This window comes from Sesamum indicum, linkage group LG3, assembly GCF_026168435.1.
Source record: "Sesamum indicum cultivar Baizhima isolate 11 linkage group LG3, ASM2616843v1, whole genome shotgun sequence".
NCBI lineage: Eukaryota > Viridiplantae > Streptophyta > Magnoliopsida > Lamiales > Pedaliaceae > Sesamum > Sesamum indicum.
In genome coordinates this window covers 25,642,146-25,660,594 of record NC_142659.1, presented here as the reverse complement: position 1 = coordinate 25,660,594, position 18,449 = coordinate 25,642,146, and the positions used below count along the sequence as shown (strand labels likewise).

At 34.2% G+C, this 18,449-nt stretch overlaps 2 protein-coding genes, 1 long non-coding RNA gene and 1 other non-coding gene across 5 annotated transcripts; 2 read left to right on the top strand and 2 right to left on the bottom strand.

Moving 5' to 3' along the window:
- Positions 1 to 2,226: 2,226 nt before the first annotated feature.
- On the bottom strand, positions 2,227 to 2,298 carry TRNAG-UCC (transfer RNA glycine (anticodon UCC)). Its single transcript has one exon. It is a non-coding gene; the product is annotated as a tRNA-Gly (tRNA).
- Positions 2,299 to 6,309: 4,011 nt separating this feature from the next.
- LOC105158774 (uncharacterized) lies at positions 6,310 to 10,894 on the top strand. 2 transcript variants are annotated; one of them, XM_011075635.3, is made up of 11 exons: positions 6,310 to 6,663; positions 8,100 to 8,217; positions 8,336 to 8,469; positions 8,552 to 8,748; positions 8,833 to 9,114; positions 9,196 to 9,254; positions 9,377 to 9,413; positions 9,518 to 9,589; positions 9,690 to 9,840; positions 9,992 to 10,123; positions 10,241 to 10,894. In XM_011075635.3, the coding sequence occupies exons 2-11, from the start codon at positions 8,109 to 8,111 to the stop codon at positions 10,661 to 10,663; spliced, it is 1,596 nt and encodes a 531-aa protein (XP_011073937.1). In that variant the 5' UTR covers positions 6,310 to 6,663; positions 8,100 to 8,108; the 3' UTR covers positions 10,664 to 10,894. The 2 variants fall into 2 exon arrangements, with proteins under 2 accessions (XP_011073937.1, XP_088734408.1); XM_088878282.1 differs by lacking the exon at positions 6,310 to 6,663 and adding an exon at positions 6,674 to 7,187.
- Positions 10,895 to 12,484: 1,590 nt separating this feature from the next.
- LOC105158773 (auxin-induced protein PCNT115) lies at positions 12,485 to 16,970 on the top strand. The gene is made up of 5 exons (XM_011075634.3): positions 12,485 to 12,810; positions 14,028 to 14,228; positions 15,398 to 15,570; positions 15,647 to 15,749; positions 16,369 to 16,970. Exons 1-5 carry the CDS (start codon positions 12,559 to 12,561, stop codon positions 16,699 to 16,701), a joined length of 1,062 nt encoding a protein of 353 aa, XP_011073936.1. The 5' UTR covers positions 12,485 to 12,558; the 3' UTR covers positions 16,702 to 16,970.
- On the bottom strand, positions 16,542 to 17,315 carry LOC148788831 (uncharacterized). Its single transcript, XR_016064703.1, has 2 exons — positions 17,185 to 17,315; positions 16,542 to 17,059 (listed from the first exon to the last, which is right to left on the bottom strand). It is a non-coding gene; the product is annotated as an uncharacterized LOC148788831 (long non-coding RNA).
- Between the last annotated feature and the right edge of the window lie 1,134 nt (positions 17,316 to 18,449).

Sequence of the window (18,449 nt, the reverse complement as noted above, 5' to 3'; positions counted from 1 at the left end):
CTAGCATCATTCTGTTCTGCCTTAAGTCTGTTACATCCACAAACGCAAAATCCGCACGAACAAACAGCTGGTGGCATGAGACATAGTAACTCATCCCAAAGTTGTTTCAGTTTGGTGTAATAAGCTGTCACACTCATATTTCCTTGAGAAATTGAGCTAATCTCACGTTGAAGTTTGTAAAGTAAAGTTCCATCACACTCGCCGTATCGAGCTTCGAGCTCCATCCATAGGTCTCTTGATGTGCTCGCGTACAGGTATGCGTTCACCAAATCTTTGGAGATGGTGCTTAAGATCCAAGTTCGCACCACACAATCCGTAATCCTCCACTGTTTGTGTTGTGGAGTTCCAATTGCAGGTCTTATGTTTGAGCCGTCAATATAGGTCAGTTTATCCTTACTCTCAAGCGCCATTCGAACCGACCGACTCCAAGATAACCAATTGCTCCCATTGAATGGAGCAGAAATCATCACCATACCTTGAGTTTCCAGGTTTTGAACACGCAGCGTCATAGGGTCAATTCCAGTTCCTGATGCTGTAAGAGGAACTTCAGGCATATCGCTTGAAGAGCTCGCCATTCTCTTCACATACAGAAGTCAAGTGTAATAATCTGTTGATTGAGATTTGGTTATTCGTTTGTATACAGAGACCATCAATATGATGGCTCTGATACCATGATAAAATCAGAGATAAACTCCATGAATCACACAAACTAAAACTGAAGAGAATAAGAATTCACTCTCATTCTTTTTGGAAAAAGATACAGCAGAGTTTAAATATGGATACAGAGGTCGGTTGAGGAAGAAATATCTGTTCAACTAACTACAACTGAATAACAGACTAGCGGCCACGTCAACAGCCACCTAAGCTACTAATTACAGCTAATAAAAGTGTGAATTACAATGACAGAAACGTTAGCAAGGAAAACACGTCTTCAGGGGAGTTCTTGTTCTTCTGCAGAAACAGAGTCTGGAACTGGAGTTGCTTCTGTTGTTGTAATGGAAGATGAAGCTGACTTTAACAAAGAGGCAGTTCTCGTAATTGGTCTACGCCCCGTTTCTTGGGTTAAAACTTAAATCAACACTATAATTAATAACGTAGAATAAGTCCATACTATTTAATGTTTTTGTGTTTTTTGCTGGCAAACAATACCCACCAAATGTGTCGGATCAAGAGGTTATGAGTTTGAGTCTTACGAATATTTAGATATAATTTTTCCTCGTTACAAATACAAAATTATACATGAAAATATTAAATTAAAGGTAAAATTAAAATTTTATACTATTTTTCTTTTTTTTTGCTAACATTAGTCTTTTCATCCAAACCCTAACAAAATAGGTAAGGTGTAAACAGTAAATTTTTTAGAGGAGATATAAGTACAACTTTAAAACTTCTTAAAGAGAAAGTGCAATTTTACATTTTCAGAGGATGTTTAGGTGTAATTGTCCAATTTAATATTAATAATTGATATATATTGATGATTAAAATTTATAATTAAATTGTAATTAATTCACTAGAAAAGAAAATAATACTCGAAAAATTAACAGAACCATCAAAAGGATTAACCAGCGCTTACGAGAAGTTAAAAATTTGTGCTACATCTCATATTTTGTACGATAATTGTCATGTATTTCTTATTTCCTTTTTAAGAAATAAGGTATATGTTAATTAAATTTAATTAATTCTAATGTAATAAATAAATATATAAATAAAATAATTGATATGTCTAATAAAAAAATATTCTCATCATGAGCAAATACAAATGCAAATTTTTCATATCGGTATAATTAATTATGGTTATCGAGTTTGTATATAGATAATTAAATAATTCATAACATATTCATCTTTTATTTTATTTTAAGTCAATTTTTCACTTATTTTTGTGGATGAAAAAGGTAATCTCAGCCCCTTATTATTGATGGTAGGTATTTTAATTTTAGGGTAAGTTATATTTTTTCAATTCGAAATATATTTATTTTTAAATTTTGCTATTGAATTTTTTTTTATTTACTTACCATTTCAATTTTGTGGAATTTACAATTTCCCATATATGGTCATTTTTTTTGTTGATTTTTTTATCGAAAAAATATCATATACTATGTATATTTGATATCAAATCACAACATTTTTAAATATCACATGTGCACTGCATGTGATTTTTTTTTATAAAAAAATTGGTTAAAAATAATTATAAATGACAAATTATAAAATTGCATAAGGTTGAGATAATGCGTTTGCCGGGAGTCGAACCCGGGACTATTGCTTGGAAGGCAATTATCCTAACCGTTGGACTACAAACGCTGAATGAAATTAAGGTTCTTGACATAATTATATAATGTCAAATGTAACTTAAATTATCAAATTGAATTATTTGTTTCAGTCAAATGATTGACAAATGTGGCTGACAAACATTTCTTGGCCGATGAAAAGATAAAAAAAAAAAATGCGATTGTTAGGTTGTACCAATGACCATAACTAATCTATCTATTTGAACATGAACTTGACATTAATCAGAAAGCCTTCTCTAATATTGATTCACCTTCTTTAATTTCATCTTTTAATTAGACCTCAAACAATACTCCCCTTTTTATTTTATTTGAAGATATCAACTTATATCCAATCTTTATAGAAAATCGACCCTTCTCATCATTTACCAGCAATATTAATATGAATTTATTTTTGGTGGTTTCAACACTCATCAGAAAACGCACTCAACGCATGTGCATAATTTAAATAAATGAATGGCTAATCAATTTTATAAAATATATTAACTTTGAACTAACAATACTAAAAAAAATAGAGATAATTACACCTTTTTACCCTGATGTTTGGTATAATTACATGTAGCTCCCCTGTGGTTTGTGAAATTATATCTAGCACCCATAAAGTTTGCTTTCATCTAACAAATAAGTTTTCTCGTTGGTCAAAATTCACTGACTTAGCTGAAATTAACAAAAAGTTGAATTTATCCTAGATTGATTTGTTACTGACTTATTGCATGTCAAATAATTTTTTCGGACTAAATTACCTTTATAACGGTAAAAATATACCTCATCTCATGCATTATCACATGTATGACGATAATTTTGATCATAAAAAGATTTATCTGATACGCAATAAATCAGTAATAGGTTAATTGGGGGTAAATGTAGATTTTTTTATATTAATATCAGCAAATTCGGTGAATTTTGACTGACGAAAGGGACGTATTTATTAGACAGAAGCAAACCTCAAAGGTGTTAAATGTAATTTTTTTAAAATATGTTTACAAATTGTCCTCCTCTCCTATCTTTTGAATACTGAAAAATATAATAATGTAATTAAAAATTCCACACACCTCTTCTTTTATACGAAACATTTTCGTTTTATTAAAACAATAAAAGAAATCGTTTGTGCTGACCTAATCTGCTCCGTAAGCTTTTAAAGAAAGTCGCTTTTCACACGTTCTCTTTAGGCCACGACTTTGAGAAAGTGATATAATTTAAAAGACTTTATTATATATTTATTCTATTATATATATATATATATATATATATAAATTTGAAGGAAGTGTTTTGACCAAAATTGCTCAATTTTGACCAAACGATGAATTCTTAGAATTTTGTTTTTATTGTTTGAATTCATGAACTATGCGACATATACAATTACTTCAGAATAATAAAAGAAAAAAATTAATACATATCTTTATTGCACGTGAAAGTTAAAATAATTTAAAAAATAAAAAATGATAGAAGGTTTGAACATATAATTCTTTCATTGAATTCTCATTAATTATTTTTATTTCATGAGTTCTTGAAATATGTGATAAATGTGTTAATGATTATTATCTTTTTTTATATATAATTCATATTTCTATCGTACTTATTTTGATTGTCTCTATACATAATATTAGTACTTAGCATGTAGTCCCGATATTATTGATTATTATTTGATTGACTTATTATTATTTTTTTGCATATTATAAGTTGAACTTCGGTAAACTAATAATATATTTTCGTCACCTAATTTGCAATTTATCACTTCTTAAAAGTGCCTAATTTTTTTTAACCAAATTTTGAATAATATGTTATTAAATTCATACTTAAATTTATTCTTAGTAATTTTCTTCAATACTTATTCAATTATTTCAATTGATATATCTCTTCAAATGAATTTTTATTTTTTTAATATTGATGCGCTGTAATTTAAAAAAATAAAATTCATTTGTCTTCTACATAATTAAATTTTTATGAAATATTTTTTAATTATTAATTAATTTAATCTGTGTACCAAAAACTAATTTATTAATTAATTTAATCCAAGTCTAGGATGGGGCACACACAAATTTATTACATATATGATGGTCTTTAAAGGTCTGCAAATGAACCAGAACTCAACTTTCCCTTTCTCTGACTTGACTTCAGGACAGAAGATTTTGGTCAGAAAATGGACACGGATTCCTTCCACATACCATTCTTTTTCCTTTTCTTTTTTTTGGGTTTTTTTAAATAAATCATATTAATATCTTCTAAAATTAAACTTAATTACACAAATATCTTCGACAATTTAAAAATTACAAATATATTTTTAATGGGTGGTTGATGAAATTTAATCAGGAGATATATTTATAAAATTCTATCGTACTTGTAATTACAACTATAACTTTCATGATGTAAAAAAATAAAAAATATTAGTGTAATTAAATTTAATTTTAGGGTAAGTTACAGGAAATTCCCTTGAGCCTTGTCTTAATTATAAATATTCCTTTATTTTTTGAAAAATTACAAGTACCCCTGAAATTATAAATACCCTGACAAATACGCCATCTATAATGAATTGTCATAAGGAGGTATCTGTTAGGATATTTGTAATTTCATAAAAATATTTATAATTTTTTAATTAATAAGAGGTATTTATAATTATAACAAATTTTAGGGCCAAATTGTAATATACCCTTAATTTTAAGAATTGTGGATGTAATTTAGGATTGGTTTTTAAATGGTTGGGATTAAGAAGAGTATTGGAAGTGGTGAGATATGGTTTTGTGGTGGATTAAGTTCCTAACAACAACTAATCTCTACGGACTAGGGAAGAATGGTTGGATGAATTAGGTTTCACGTGGGCCCCATATGTATGAAATCCAAATAAAAATTAATATTTTCTATAATTGCAAAGTCCTAAACGTGCTATCATATGGTTTCTTATGAAGGTGGAAATTGATTTTTTAAAGGCATTTACGGCTAACATTACATGACCAAATTTAATTAATTCGTATTTTGGTGGAATACGAAATATTATTATAATAATAATAATACATAGGGATAATTATATTTGCATTTCTTGATTATGGTCTATTTACACATATCGCTCTTATTTTTTACATGATTGTGGAAATTATTCCTAACAACCAAAAAGTCGAGGTAGTTTGTATAATCGTATTGACGTTTTTAGAAGGTGTATGTGTAATTTTCTTAAAAGAAAATGAGATGATTTGCATAAACGATATATGTAAAAATAATTATCCCTACTATATAATGACGACAAATTGTTGTGATCACACATAATGTTAATATAATCATAATTAATTTACTTTTGGGTAAAATGCGACACGTTTCTCTATGAAAAATAATAGGTGAAGATCATAATTTTATTTTAAAAGAAAATGAAAATACGATCCTTTCAAGGAAAACTATAATTATGATCCTATAGCTATAAGGGATTGCAATTTTAGTTCCACAAGAACTTAATTTGACAATTAAACCTAAAATATTTTAAAAAAATAGCACAATAATGATAAAATCCTCAAGAAATTGAAAACTCAGCTAGAATATTTGACATGTACACTTCACGTGAGATACAAGTTCCAGCCAAAGTTTGTAATTCCGATTGATTTTATCCTTAATGTACTAATTATTTTACATTATAGGCTTTAACTGTTGAATTAAATTCTAACAAAATAAAATTTTCACCTCTATAATTACAAGATCAAAATTATAATTTTCTCGATCTCTTTAAGCAGGAAATTACAATAAGATTTTGTTTTAAAAATTATGAGATTACGGTCAAAATTTTTATATCTATTAGTATTTTCACGTACAATTACCCATTTAATTTTGACACGCAACTCAATTAAATAAAAAACAACCTAATTCAAACAATTTCCATATTATCCATTGAATCATCAACTATTTCAGTTACCAACTTGTTACAACCATCATGTGACCTGAACTCTATCAACTCTTTTTTACCCTCAAAATTCAGTACAAAGCTGACGCCCATATGAAAATTCTGCCCAACTTGTAACTCAACCAAAACACGTATACGTCTTAATTCAAAGGCATGGGCTTCTGTGGCAGTGTAATTTGACGATGTTTTCGCCATTCGGTTATAAAGACCCAACAGGACTCTGATTTGAATATTCCAACATTCTAGACACCTTTTCCTGTTCCCACATATGACTTTCTATGCAAGAACCCCAGCTGCTCAAGATTGAAATACTGAAGCAGCATCGCAGTTCATCTAAACTCCATGTTTCCGTGGTCGAGCTGCTTCTTTCTGCAGTAGGGTTTTGCTTGTGTTCTTGCACAGTTCATCAATCCTTCGTCTACAGAATTTGATAGCTCAGCGTTTGCAGAAGAGGGAAGAGAGAGAGAGAGAGAGAGAGAGAGAGAGTTGGGTGGTTTTCCGGTGAGTTTTTTCTGGTTGTTTTTTGTCTTTCTTGTTGCTTTGGATTTGTGCTTTTCTGCATGTCATGTGTTTACAGGGATTCAGACACTGAACAGGTACAACGTTGTTTAAAACGAAAAAAAGAAACAACACGACCCTCCGAACTTTGGCAACTGTCTCTCCCGTCAGTGCGTCATGGCGCCTTTTTTTTTTGTTTTGAATTAGTTCAGGGGGTTGCGTTGCGCTTATGACAAAACGATCTTCTGAACTTCTGCCATAAAAAAAAAGAAGCTTACTACGGCTCGTGTCAATGGGTTGCAGTCCTTTTAAAAGTTTAATTAGGAATGGCGTTGCGCTTTTTCTTTATTAAGGTCTGTTGCATTTAACCCGCGTTTATGGAAAAAAAATTGTTCATGTGTAGGATTTTCAGCATTCATTGTGTACTTAAAAGTGGGGTTTTAATATAGACGTGGTCATGATCGTGGTCGTGAATCCTAGAAAGCAACTGTAAGGGAGGGGACATAAATCCGACGTCGGAGTACATGGTACTAGAAAATAGAATCCGAAAGGAGAAAAATTCAATCTTCTTTAAATTTTCACATACTTCAAAAACATGTTTATTTTCTTTGAATTCTCTTCTTCAGGCATATATGACTGCTTTTTTTCCACCTAATCCTTTAACTAAAGCTGTATATATATGCCTCATTTTTTCTATGGAAATTGAGGCCCTTTTTCCTCTTGTCCCACTATGATTTTCTGGGTAAAAAAGGGATGCTCTTTGACCTAATTCACTTTAATTTTTTCCCATTTGTTCACATTAAAGCCACATTTCTCTAATCCTATCTTTTCAAGTTCTTTTATCATAATGCAACTGCATTGGTGGGGAGGGGGTTATACCCCTAGATGCTTAGACCAAAAAAGCTGCCATATTTACTCCTTATGATAGATTAGGCCCTTCCTTTGATTTTTTATTACAAATCTTATTATATTTTGCACTATACTTAATAAATATAGGTCACTTGTATGAAAATTATTTGGTTTATTTTATTTAAGATAAGATTTTATACACGTGACGCGCATATATTAAATGCAATACAAGATGCAGTTGCATCTTAGATTGATATAGCAAATCCAACCAGCAACACCCTCCCCCTCCCCCCGGCGGCATGCCTGTTTGTATTTTATACACATGATATGTATATATTAAATGCAAGTAGAGAATCCAATCAATCTCCCGTGCATACGTGTTTGTGTTCATGCGCGAGCTTGAGTCTAAGCAGGCCCCTCGTATATGTCTATTATCTCTGTGTGTGTGGAAAAAGTAAGCTCACCTCAGTTGTAGGTTAGGTACTTCTTTATTTTTAAGTACTTGGTTGCTATGAATTTGTGGTTAATTTCATAGCCAAAACCATTAGCAAGACGGAAACTAAAACTTCAACGGTTAATTTGGTTGACAGGTTAAAGAAATGGGATCGATAAATGGCACGTTGCCTCTAATTCTTATTGTCATGGTGATGGCCTTAAACTTCACACAGCTTGCAGGTCTACCGCTCTTGTCCACCAGCTCTGTATCAGGTAATTCACCGATACATCTCTTCTGCGTCTGAAGTTTCAATGAAACAGGGGTGTATAGCATGAGTTAGAAATTGTGAAGAAGTATAAGAAATTTAATTACTTGAGTTTTGAATTTCAGGACGAGTTTTAGCTGAAACGAATAACGTTTCAGACTCAAGTAGACACTTGGATGATACGGTAAGAGTCGACCCTTTAGACGGTTTGAAGAAATATAGAGGAGGATATGACATAACCAACAAGCACTATTGGAGTGTGAGTATCTGTTTCTCCCTATCTTCATCCCCTGGAAACAGAACTTAGTCTGACAATTTACTATGTTTGTTATCTCGTACAGTCGACTGTTTTTACGGGCATACATGGATATGCTATTGCAGTACTATGGTTGCTATGTGGTCTCGGATATGGAGGATTTCTCCTTGTAACAAGAAGTTGTAAGAGTCGGAGGGAGCTCACGAAGAGATCACCTTGTCTTAAGCAGGACTGTTATCTGCAGCCTCTTCTTTTCCTTGTTGTCTTTACGATCCTTGCTATGTAAGTACCAATACTCGTTCTTTTCGTCTCATCTTATTGGAAAATGTAGAACAGGCCGTTTAGATGTTTGTGCTGTGTTCCCAGAATGGCGACTTGCGTGGTTCTTGGAGGGAATGCAAAGTTCCATTCGAGAGCAAAGACGGTGATTGACATTATTATTGACACAGCGGATGAGGCTTCCAACACGATATACAACACAACTGGAGCCATGAAAGAAATGAGCAGCACGTTGGGTGAAGTGAATGGAAGTTCTGGCGCTACCAGCTTCCTGATTTCAACGTCCCGGAGTCTCGATGCTCAGGCTGCTGATATAGCAAGACAAGCGTCCAAGAACCGGCGTTTGATTGATAAGGGCCTCAAAATAGTGTATGTTTTCTTCTTTAGATTTGTATGCATTTTGTTGTGTGTCATTGCAGATTGATGACTCGTTCTTTTTTATATTGGCAGATATATAGTAACGACAGTGATAATTTCACTGACATTAGTAGCTGTGATTGCTCTATTAGGTGAGACGAAAGCAATTGCTTGCCTTCACTCAAAACAACCATAATTCATACTTCCATTTCCCTCTTTACATCAGACTAACTCCTACAGAAGAGAACTGACAAGAATGCTGTTCTATATGCAGTCTCAGGGATTCTAAAATTTCAAAGGGCTCGTCAAGTGTAAGTGCACCGGACATATCCTTAGTTTGTCGACTCATTCTGTACGCCAATTTTTATTAGGTAAAACGCAGACGTTCTCATGAACTTCAACCTATCTTCTGCAGACTAATTGTACTTTGCTGGATTCTCACTGCCCTCTGCTGGTTCTTCTTTGGGATCTATTTCTTCCTACAAAAGTACGTCCTATGGTTACTCTGCTCGATACGAACAAACACATATACACACATGAAAATACAGAGAAGGAGTGAGTATTAACGGGCTGGTTTTATTTTCCAGCTTTGCCGGAGACACGTGCACAGCACTTGAAAGCTTCCAGCAAAATCCCTACAACAACAGCTTGAGTTCCATTCTCCCCTGTGACGAACTGCTTTCAGCAAAATCAGTCCTGGACGATGTCAGCGTAGGAATATACGACTTAGTAAATGAGGTAAGATTGCTTGTAAGGAAGAATATCGATGTACAGTCTATGTTTTTAAGTTCCTTGATCTAAAACTTGACTACTAAAATGATTTAGTTTCAGACGTTCTTTAATTATGCTGCACACAGTTCACGTTTACCTACTCGAGAAAAATTTGCAGGTGAACGGTAACATATCTAGATCATACGGAAACATTGTTCAGATATGCAATCCTTTCTCACCACCACCTATGCATGAATACCAACCATGGAACTGTCCAGCTACTTCAATCCGAATAGGAGACATCCCTCAGGTAAGAATAATCGAACTCAGCCCTGATATATGGAACTATGCCAAACACAATCTAATAGTACTACATGAGATGTTGATTTTTCTAACCTCTCATGTGCTGTTGTTTTGGTCTCTGAAGGTACTGAGAATGCTGGCTTGCCCCGACACTGAGGGTGAAACGTGCAACGGAGGAATCCTGGTCCCAGCCGGCTACTACAACTCGGTTGAAGCTTACACTACTTCAATACAAAAGTTTCTGGACGTTTATCCCGGTATGGACAGCCTAGTCCAGTGTAAAACCGTAGAAGATGCCTTCTCCAAAATCCTTGATGAACACTGCAGCCCCTTAAAGAGATACGTGCGGATGGTCTGGGCAGCGCTGGTAGCCCTGTCAATCTTAATGGTGGCCTTGGTTATCGTCTGGACGGTAAGTGGCCGCCACAACGAAAACCGTCATTCTTTAGGCAGTTCTGTGAAACCACACTCTAACACAGCAGATATGCTAGAATCTGGATTAGCAAAGACAAGCAACGATGGCTCAAAACCCGGTTTAGGCTTGTAAAATAACTAGAGATCATAGGAAACTACAGTGACACAATCAAATTCAGAAGCTCTTGATGAGGTTGTACAGGTAGGAAGATCCTAGTTTAGGTAACACAACAAACAGGAAAAACACTTTTCCTAATTTTTTCTTCACACAAGTATATAGGAATACAAGATTGCCATAGATGGGGACAAACCCCTTGATGGCATGTAATGAATTTTTTCCACCCAATAAAAGCCATTTTATTCATTTGTTCTCAGTGTTTTGTGTAGAAATTTTTGCAATAAATATATATGGATGTGCATAGATCAATATATATGTAGACTTTTTAGCATATATGATCAGATAATAATGGCATTTACGACTAAGGCGTGGGGATGGATGGATACCGATCATCTATACCATATATAATTGAAGATGTGAATCTACGACACGTGTAACATTGACGGAAATATATAATGGAGGAGTACTAGTTATAAGAAAAATTGCAAACAACTCTTTATTATATTGTAAACGAGCAAATTTCTCTTTATGAAAAAAAAAATAACAATTTATCTCTTTTTAAATTACTTCATTTTAAAAAACATAGTAAGGTAACTCGCTATAAAGTGCGATCTCAAAGTGTTCTCAAATAGGTTATGGATCTAATAAATGTTTTACCATAAATGAACTGTACACGGAGAATTTAAAGTATTTTGTGGATCCATTTATGTACTTGAGAGGTTCACTTACAGTGCGCCACGTGTAATAATCCTAGTTCGTATAAGGTCACATAAATCAATCGTCTTCATCTACGAGGATTTTAAATTGGGTTTGAGTTCGACTTTGGACCGAGTCGGGTTGCTTCTCTCCAGCTTCCAAATACCCGAGTAGGGATCCGTGACCCGACCCCGTTCGAGGGTGCGGATCCTGGTGACTTTCCTGTAATAAAGGCTTCCCTTTGACGACATTTCTATCCTTTTGCCTACTATTCTCAAATTCCCCTATCACACGTGAAATAGCCTCTTGGACTTTCTCTCTCCTTCAGGTAATTAGAACTAAAATCGTATCAGCAACTCTTTAATCTTGTCACTTTATTCTTCAACTAGCAACTCTTATTTCTTCACTAAATCATATCAGCAACCCTTCCAGTCACGTTATTCTTTCATTACCAACTCTAATTTCTTTACTCATTATATCTGCAGTAGTAGTTATGAAATACTTCTTCATCGAAAATTCTAACTCAAGTCGAATTTGATCGGATTTGAACCAATTATATAGCAAGTGCTACGCAGTTGCTACGGCTAATGATAAATGATCATTCACATAGCAAATACATCACACTTCTCTGTGATTGGTGAGGTTCGATCGAACTTGATTTGAATAATGAATTTCTCTTCTCAACTCATCTAGAATCCAATCTATCCAAAATAATTTGCACCTTCGTATCTACCTCACCAATCATCCTCTCAACTAGTGCGAAAACTTGGGAAAGTTGGACAGCATCGTTAGTCGTTCTTCCACAGCCTTACTATTCTCCTGTCCACCATCGCGATTAATCTATTACATGAAGTACATTTATATATAGAATTTTTTTAATTGTACGATTTATGTAAATCATAAAAAGCAAAATAATTAAATAATCACAGTTAATATATATGTATTAGAATTTGAGATGAATTGGGGCTGAATGGGAAAACCCTAAAATTAATAAAATGGATGCATTGTTAGTGAACAAAATATTATTAGTCCTTCAGTATTGTTCCTACTATCGTTCTTGCAGTCTTCTGTATAAAAGTAAACGAGCTATATATTTTCACAACCTTACACGTGTTTGTCCAGACGGCCCACAACGGGGATAGAACACAATTTGGAATACAACTCTCTCTCTCTCTCTCCCTTTTAAATATCAGTCTTCATTTATCGTCACACACATGACTTGCAATTTAGTTCAATTCAGTAATTCTCAAATGGCAGTGAACGTGCCGAGAATCAAGCTGGGCTCGCAGGGCCTTGAGGTGTCGAAACAAGGCTTGGGGTGCATGGGAATGTCAACGAGCTACGGCGCGCCCAAGCCTGAGCCCGAGATGATCGAACTTATCCACCACGCTATCAACTCCGGCGTCACATTTCTCGATACCTCCGACGTCTATGGTCCTCATACCAATGAGATTCTCCTCGGCAAGGTTTGTGTTCCTGCTGCTCTCTTTCGCTTGCTATTTTGGAGCTATAAATACTTTTACTAGATGTTCAGTAGTGAGGTTAAAGCTTTTTTGAATTTTGATTTGGAAATTCTCCCTTTTGGATAAGATAAATTATTTATAGACTTCAATTTAGTGGTTTATATCCATGATTGAAATGCGTTTTTCATGAATTCTAGATTGGATTCTATGTATCCAAGCAAACGGGTCAGTTATGTTGTCACTAGAACAGAGCTGTTATAGTGAAGTTTACATTCCTGCACAAATATACCTATTGTGACTTCTGATGTTGCATATTACGCCTACTTACTTTCTTATGTTAGTTTGATTAATTGTTGATTTCAATTTTATAACTAATTCATGGAGTATATTTCCATATTTGACTGTGATAAAATCAAGCTCATATATGCACCTTATTATCTTGTTTCTGAAATAGACGTTTTTCTAGAATACTGTGTTTCAATTAATGGCTGAAACTCAGATTGAATGAACTCATGAAACTGAATTTTTTTTTTCCTTCTTAAAATTTATCAGGTTGATATAATTTGCTTGAGATTACTGTGTATAGTTTTTCTATTTTAATTTGGACTTCCTAATGATTAATCAGCAATTCTGCCACCGGGAGTGAGGTGTACTTTTTAAAAAATATGAACTAAGTGGTAAATGATAGTTATCGGACAAGAAAAGAGATAAGTATTATGACTTGTGCTTTACTAAACATTTAGATTCATTAGTGGACGTGTCTCCAAGCTTCATGTAAGCTCTCATGGCTCACATGATGCATACATCTGTAATATATTCAGTCCCCAGTTTGGTTTTTGGTTTACTGAGCCATACAAAATACTATACTAAGTTACATAGTTATTTACTTTTTATACTTTGGTTATTTTTTTAAATTATTAAAACTAAAAAGTTGAAAAGTAAACAAATGCTAGTATGGTATTAGTTAAATTTCTATAGCAATACTTAATACTATTTCTTAAAAAACAATATCAGTAAACCAACTACCAAATTTTGCTTCCCATTCGGTATGGCATCTTTGTGTACTGAAATTTCGTTTTCTAGTTCAGTTTCACCACATGAACAACCTTTTGGTAGAGTATATGAAATTTTACTATGTTTTCTTAATGAAGCACGAATTGCCCGAAACTGGTCAACTATGGTCAGCTCAAACTCTGACTTACTAGTTGCAATCAGTGCAGGCTCTGAAAGGGGGCATGAGAGAAAAAGTCCAACTGGCTACCAAGTTTGCGGCAATGCACAAGGATGGAAAGATGGAAATACGTGGTGACCCAGCATATGTGAGGGCTGCATGTGAGGCAAGCTTGAAGCGCCTTGACGTTGACTGCATTGATCTCTATTATGTTCATCGGATTGACACTCGTGTGCCAATTGAAGTCACGGTTAGTACACTCCTCAATAGACACATTATTTTGGATCTGTATTCACTGTGATGCTTGATTTTTGTGTTTTGTGACTATGGTTTACTTGTAATTTTATTTTGCATGTTGCTATATGTGCGTCTGATGAAGATTGTTTACTTCTGAAGAGTGTTCTGCATTTTCTTTGTGTTTTTCCTTGAAAAGTTGTGATCCGACTGATTGAAGTTTAGTTTTAATTGGAAGATGAAGATCTTGCAACCTAGCAAACACCAAAATAACCAACAAATACAGATTTTATGCACCTGTGTTCTTGGGTGTCTGTGTGTATGTATGAATGTGAGTGAAAAAGAGACAGAAATGGAGATGGATAGAATATTTCTGTAGACATAACAATCTAAGGTTTCTTATAGCAACGATAGCTGAATAGTTTGTAGAGAGAAGTAGATCATCTCTATGGAAATATAGTGTAATTAGGCACCAGTTATTCTAATTATGGATTCTGGCTGAACTGCAGCTCCATAAACAGAAACAGAGATGGATAGAATATTTCTGTATAAATAACAATCTAAGGTTTCTTATAGCAATGATAGCTGAATAGTTTGTAGAGAGAAGTAGATCATCTTTATGGAAATATAGTGTAATTAGGCACCAGTAATTCTAATTATGGATTCTGGCTGAACTGCAGCTCCATAGACAAGAATAATGCTGCTGTTTTTGTATTGTGTAATGCATGATTTTTTCATTCCTTGGTTTCACCTCACATTTTCTGGAAACGCATATTTTGCTTTCTCATGCCTGTAATAATTAATTATTTGTTATATATAATATAGGAACTGATTAACAAGATTATTTGAACCTAACATGTGGTTGACAAGTACTGCACCGGATGGTGGGATGTGAACCTGGGAATTTCTTTTCCGCTGCACTATGGTCTCAGTGATTCTTAAATTTTACCACTTATCGAATAAGCTTCATCTCTATTTCCTACTTTATCAGCTCATATGCTGCCTAGTCATGCATAAGGATAATGTGGCACAGAATGGTAACTTATCAAACAGTGTCCCAACTTGTAATGATATTTGGTTGTTCAAATATGCCTTGATATTTGGTTTCTCGTTTATTCTGTGCCACATTTGCTTGGTTTTTGCTGGGTCATCCCTGATGTCTTATCTTGTCCCATGTTTTCTAAGATGGGAGAATTAAAGAAATTGGTTGAAGAAGGGAAAATAAAATATATTGGGCTCTCGGAGGCATCTGTTTCAACAATCAGAAGGGCTCATGCTATTCATCCCATAACTGCTGTTCAGAACGAATGGTCATTGTGGTCAAGAGATCTGGAAGAAGAACTAGTTCCTGCATGCAGGTAAGAAACTTCTGCAGTTCTTATATGTTTTGGGAAAATAGTAATGTTTTGTTTTCTGCTTGTCATGTGATTTTAGGGAGCTTGGTATTGGGATTGTACCATACAGTCCACTTGGACGTGGTTTCCTCTCATCAGGTCCGAAGTTGATACAGAATTTGTCGGAGGGTGACTTTCGTAAGGTTGGTCCTTATCAACACTTGTAAATCTCAATCAGAAGACAAGGATTTAATTTTTTGTGCATATATACTATAGGTCTTTTCATTTATTTTCTTAATCTCACTGCACTTGAACTAGTGCCTACTCTTAACTTCTTCAGTGGTTTGCTTTAATTTTTTCTTTTTTAAATTGCATAGTTAAAAGATTTATCAACAAATTTAGGGGTGTGCATAATTCAGTTTACTGGATGAACCGAATCGGATCCGGAATTTCGCTTTGTTACTCGGTACGAGGTGTTTCCAAAATTTGGTATTCTATTCGGTTTTGGTTTTGGGTCCTGATTAACCGTATTGATTGGCCATTTGATGTCTGGTGTCCAATTCTCTGACTGGTCATTGATTCATATCTGTTCAATCTTGTGTTGTGACAATGTTTCTGGTTCAAGTTTCCTGGAAACTAATAAAACTAGCCTTGGTCCTCTTCAGATGGTCCAAAAACATTGTTCGATTATGATTCATGAGCCTGTGGCTTCATAAGTATTTATGCATGAATGATTTTTTATGATGAATATTGTTACTTCAACTATGATGATACCAGGACTGCTTTCATTTGTAGATATAAAGTATGTCAATTTTTTTGTAGATTTTTCCGAGGTTCCAGGCGGAAAATCTTGAACATAATAAGTTGGTATACGAACGGATATGTGAAATGGCTGCAAGAAAAGGCTGCACCTCATCTCAACTAGCATTGGCTTGGGTTCATCACCAAGGAGATGATGTGAGTCCCATACCTGGTACCACCAAGATTCAGAACTTCAATGAAAATGTCGGAGCTCTATCTGTGAAGTTAACACCAGAAGAGATGACTGAACTCAGCGGTTTGGCTGATCTTGTAAAGGGAGAGAGGCATGCTTACATGGCAAGTACATGGAAATACGTGGACACGCCACCACTCTCCTCTTGGAAGGCTGAGTAGTGATGTACACCTGAAGACCTGCCCTGGTCTGTCTTGAAGGCTACAATACCATGCAATATGTCCTGAGTACTCAAGTAATAGAAAGTTTACTCCTACTCTGCATTACAAAATGTGTGTTTGTACTCCTATATATTGTCTATTACTGTATGTGTGTTTAATGAGTAGTTGAGTAACTAATGAAATAAACAGTACTGGGTGGAGAAGTGGTCCGTTGGAGCTCCAGCAATGTGAATGGAAATGAGAAAATGATCATGTTCAGAGACTTACAATGGCATCGAGGTTTTTGTGAATGTTTTCACTGTTTGTATGCTATAACGTCACCGCTCTAGAAGTTGTTTGTCTCAGATGATTAACATCACTGTAGGACAAGTATATAAATCACATTTCTCAATCAAGTACCTAATCTCATAATACATATATATGTGTGTGTGTGTTTAACAGAAACAACTTAGATATATATTACTTCAGCAAAATCGACTTTACCTGATAGGAGTTGCACGAATTTGCCTCCACGAAAGGTTTCAGAAAAGGGGGACAGTTATTTTAAGCAAAATGTCCAAAATGGCAAGAAGCTGTTGTCATCGCCAATTAGTCATCAGTGTCGTTGCCTAGAGCAAAAGTTGATTTGCGGACTAGCAAACTCAGTCAAACACACCATAGCTGGGTGAGTTCCCTCGCAGGATTCACCTTCTTGTCCATGAGTTGAATGAGAGATGCAGAGTCAGACTTAACATAGAGCTGAGATATGATGAGCTTTTCCCGAGATAAGGCCATTACGCACTACCCAACGTTCAGCCACGATGTTCGTGTTCGTACCTATGTCTATGTGAGCTAAAAGAGCAGTGATAAAGTTGGAGTTGGAATCTCTTAAACCTCTTTTACTTGGAGTGATAGGACTTGGGTGGTGTAGTTAATTTTAGGATAATTTTTGGAGATTGGGTGGAAGAACAAAGAACAGCTGGTAAGCTGTGGGTTGATGGGGCATGTGCCAACTCGGGATGAGCATCAGCATTTCCATGGAGTATGATTCGAACCATCAGCACAACCTGGACATCAAACCCCATGGAAAAACAAGTTGTTTTGGTTTGAGGTTGCAGGCTGCTAAGCCGGACAGAACATCAGCTGAAACAGCAAAGCAAGTGTGGAATAAAATCAATAAGATAGATGAGATGCTCCAATCATTGGAAGATGAACGAGACATAATTATATTCTTCTAACAAAATAATATAATCTATAGTGATATATTATAATATATTTTGGGAATAATTATATTCTCTTTTTCTGAAATTTGGTATTGTTATACATAGAAGTTCTGTAGTTTAAAAAATTTCATCTACCACACCTTAAATTTGCTTTTGTTTAACAAATAAATTATTAATTAATCAAAATTCACTGAATTTGTTGATATTAACAAAAAAAAACTAAATGAAAATTGATATATACCCGCAATTGGTTGGTTATTAATTTATTGCAAGTCAAATAATTTTGTTTGTACTAAACTATTCTTAGAAAAAAAAAATATACCTCATCACATACGATAATATAATTTTTTTTAAACTTTGTGTTAATATCAATAAATTTATTTGTTAATTAAAAAGATATTTTTTAAATTATAAAAATTTATATATAATTACATTAAACGCAAAACTTGAATAGTAGACATTGTAATTAACATTTAGTTTTATTTAATTTGAAAGAAGAAGATGGTGGTACAAAGTATATTTGGGGGAAGCAGACACGTGTTCTTC

Bases quoted from the DNA above. Each gene is read 5' to 3' on its own strand.
- LOC105158774 (XM_088878282.1), top strand. The intron at 8,218-8,335 runs GTAATTCACCGA...TTTGAATTTCAG, and splicing joins GTCCACCAGCTCTGTATCAG to GACGAGTTTTAGCTGAAACG. The intron at 8,749-8,832 runs GTAAGTACCAAT...CTGTGTTCCCAG, and splicing joins GTCTTTACGATCCTTGCTAT to AATGGCGACTTGCGTGGTTC.
- LOC105158773 (XM_011075634.3), top strand. From the start codon at position 12,559: ATGACTTGCAATTTAGTTCAATTCAGTAATTCTCAAATGGCAGTGAAC. The intron at 14,229-15,397 runs GTTAGTACACTC...ATGTTTTCTAAG, and splicing joins GTGTGCCAATTGAAGTCACG to ATGGGAGAATTAAAGAAATT. The intron at 15,750-16,368 runs GTTGGTCCTTAT...ATTTTTTTGTAG, and splicing joins CGGAGGGTGACTTTCGTAAG to ATTTTTCCGAGGTTCCAGGC.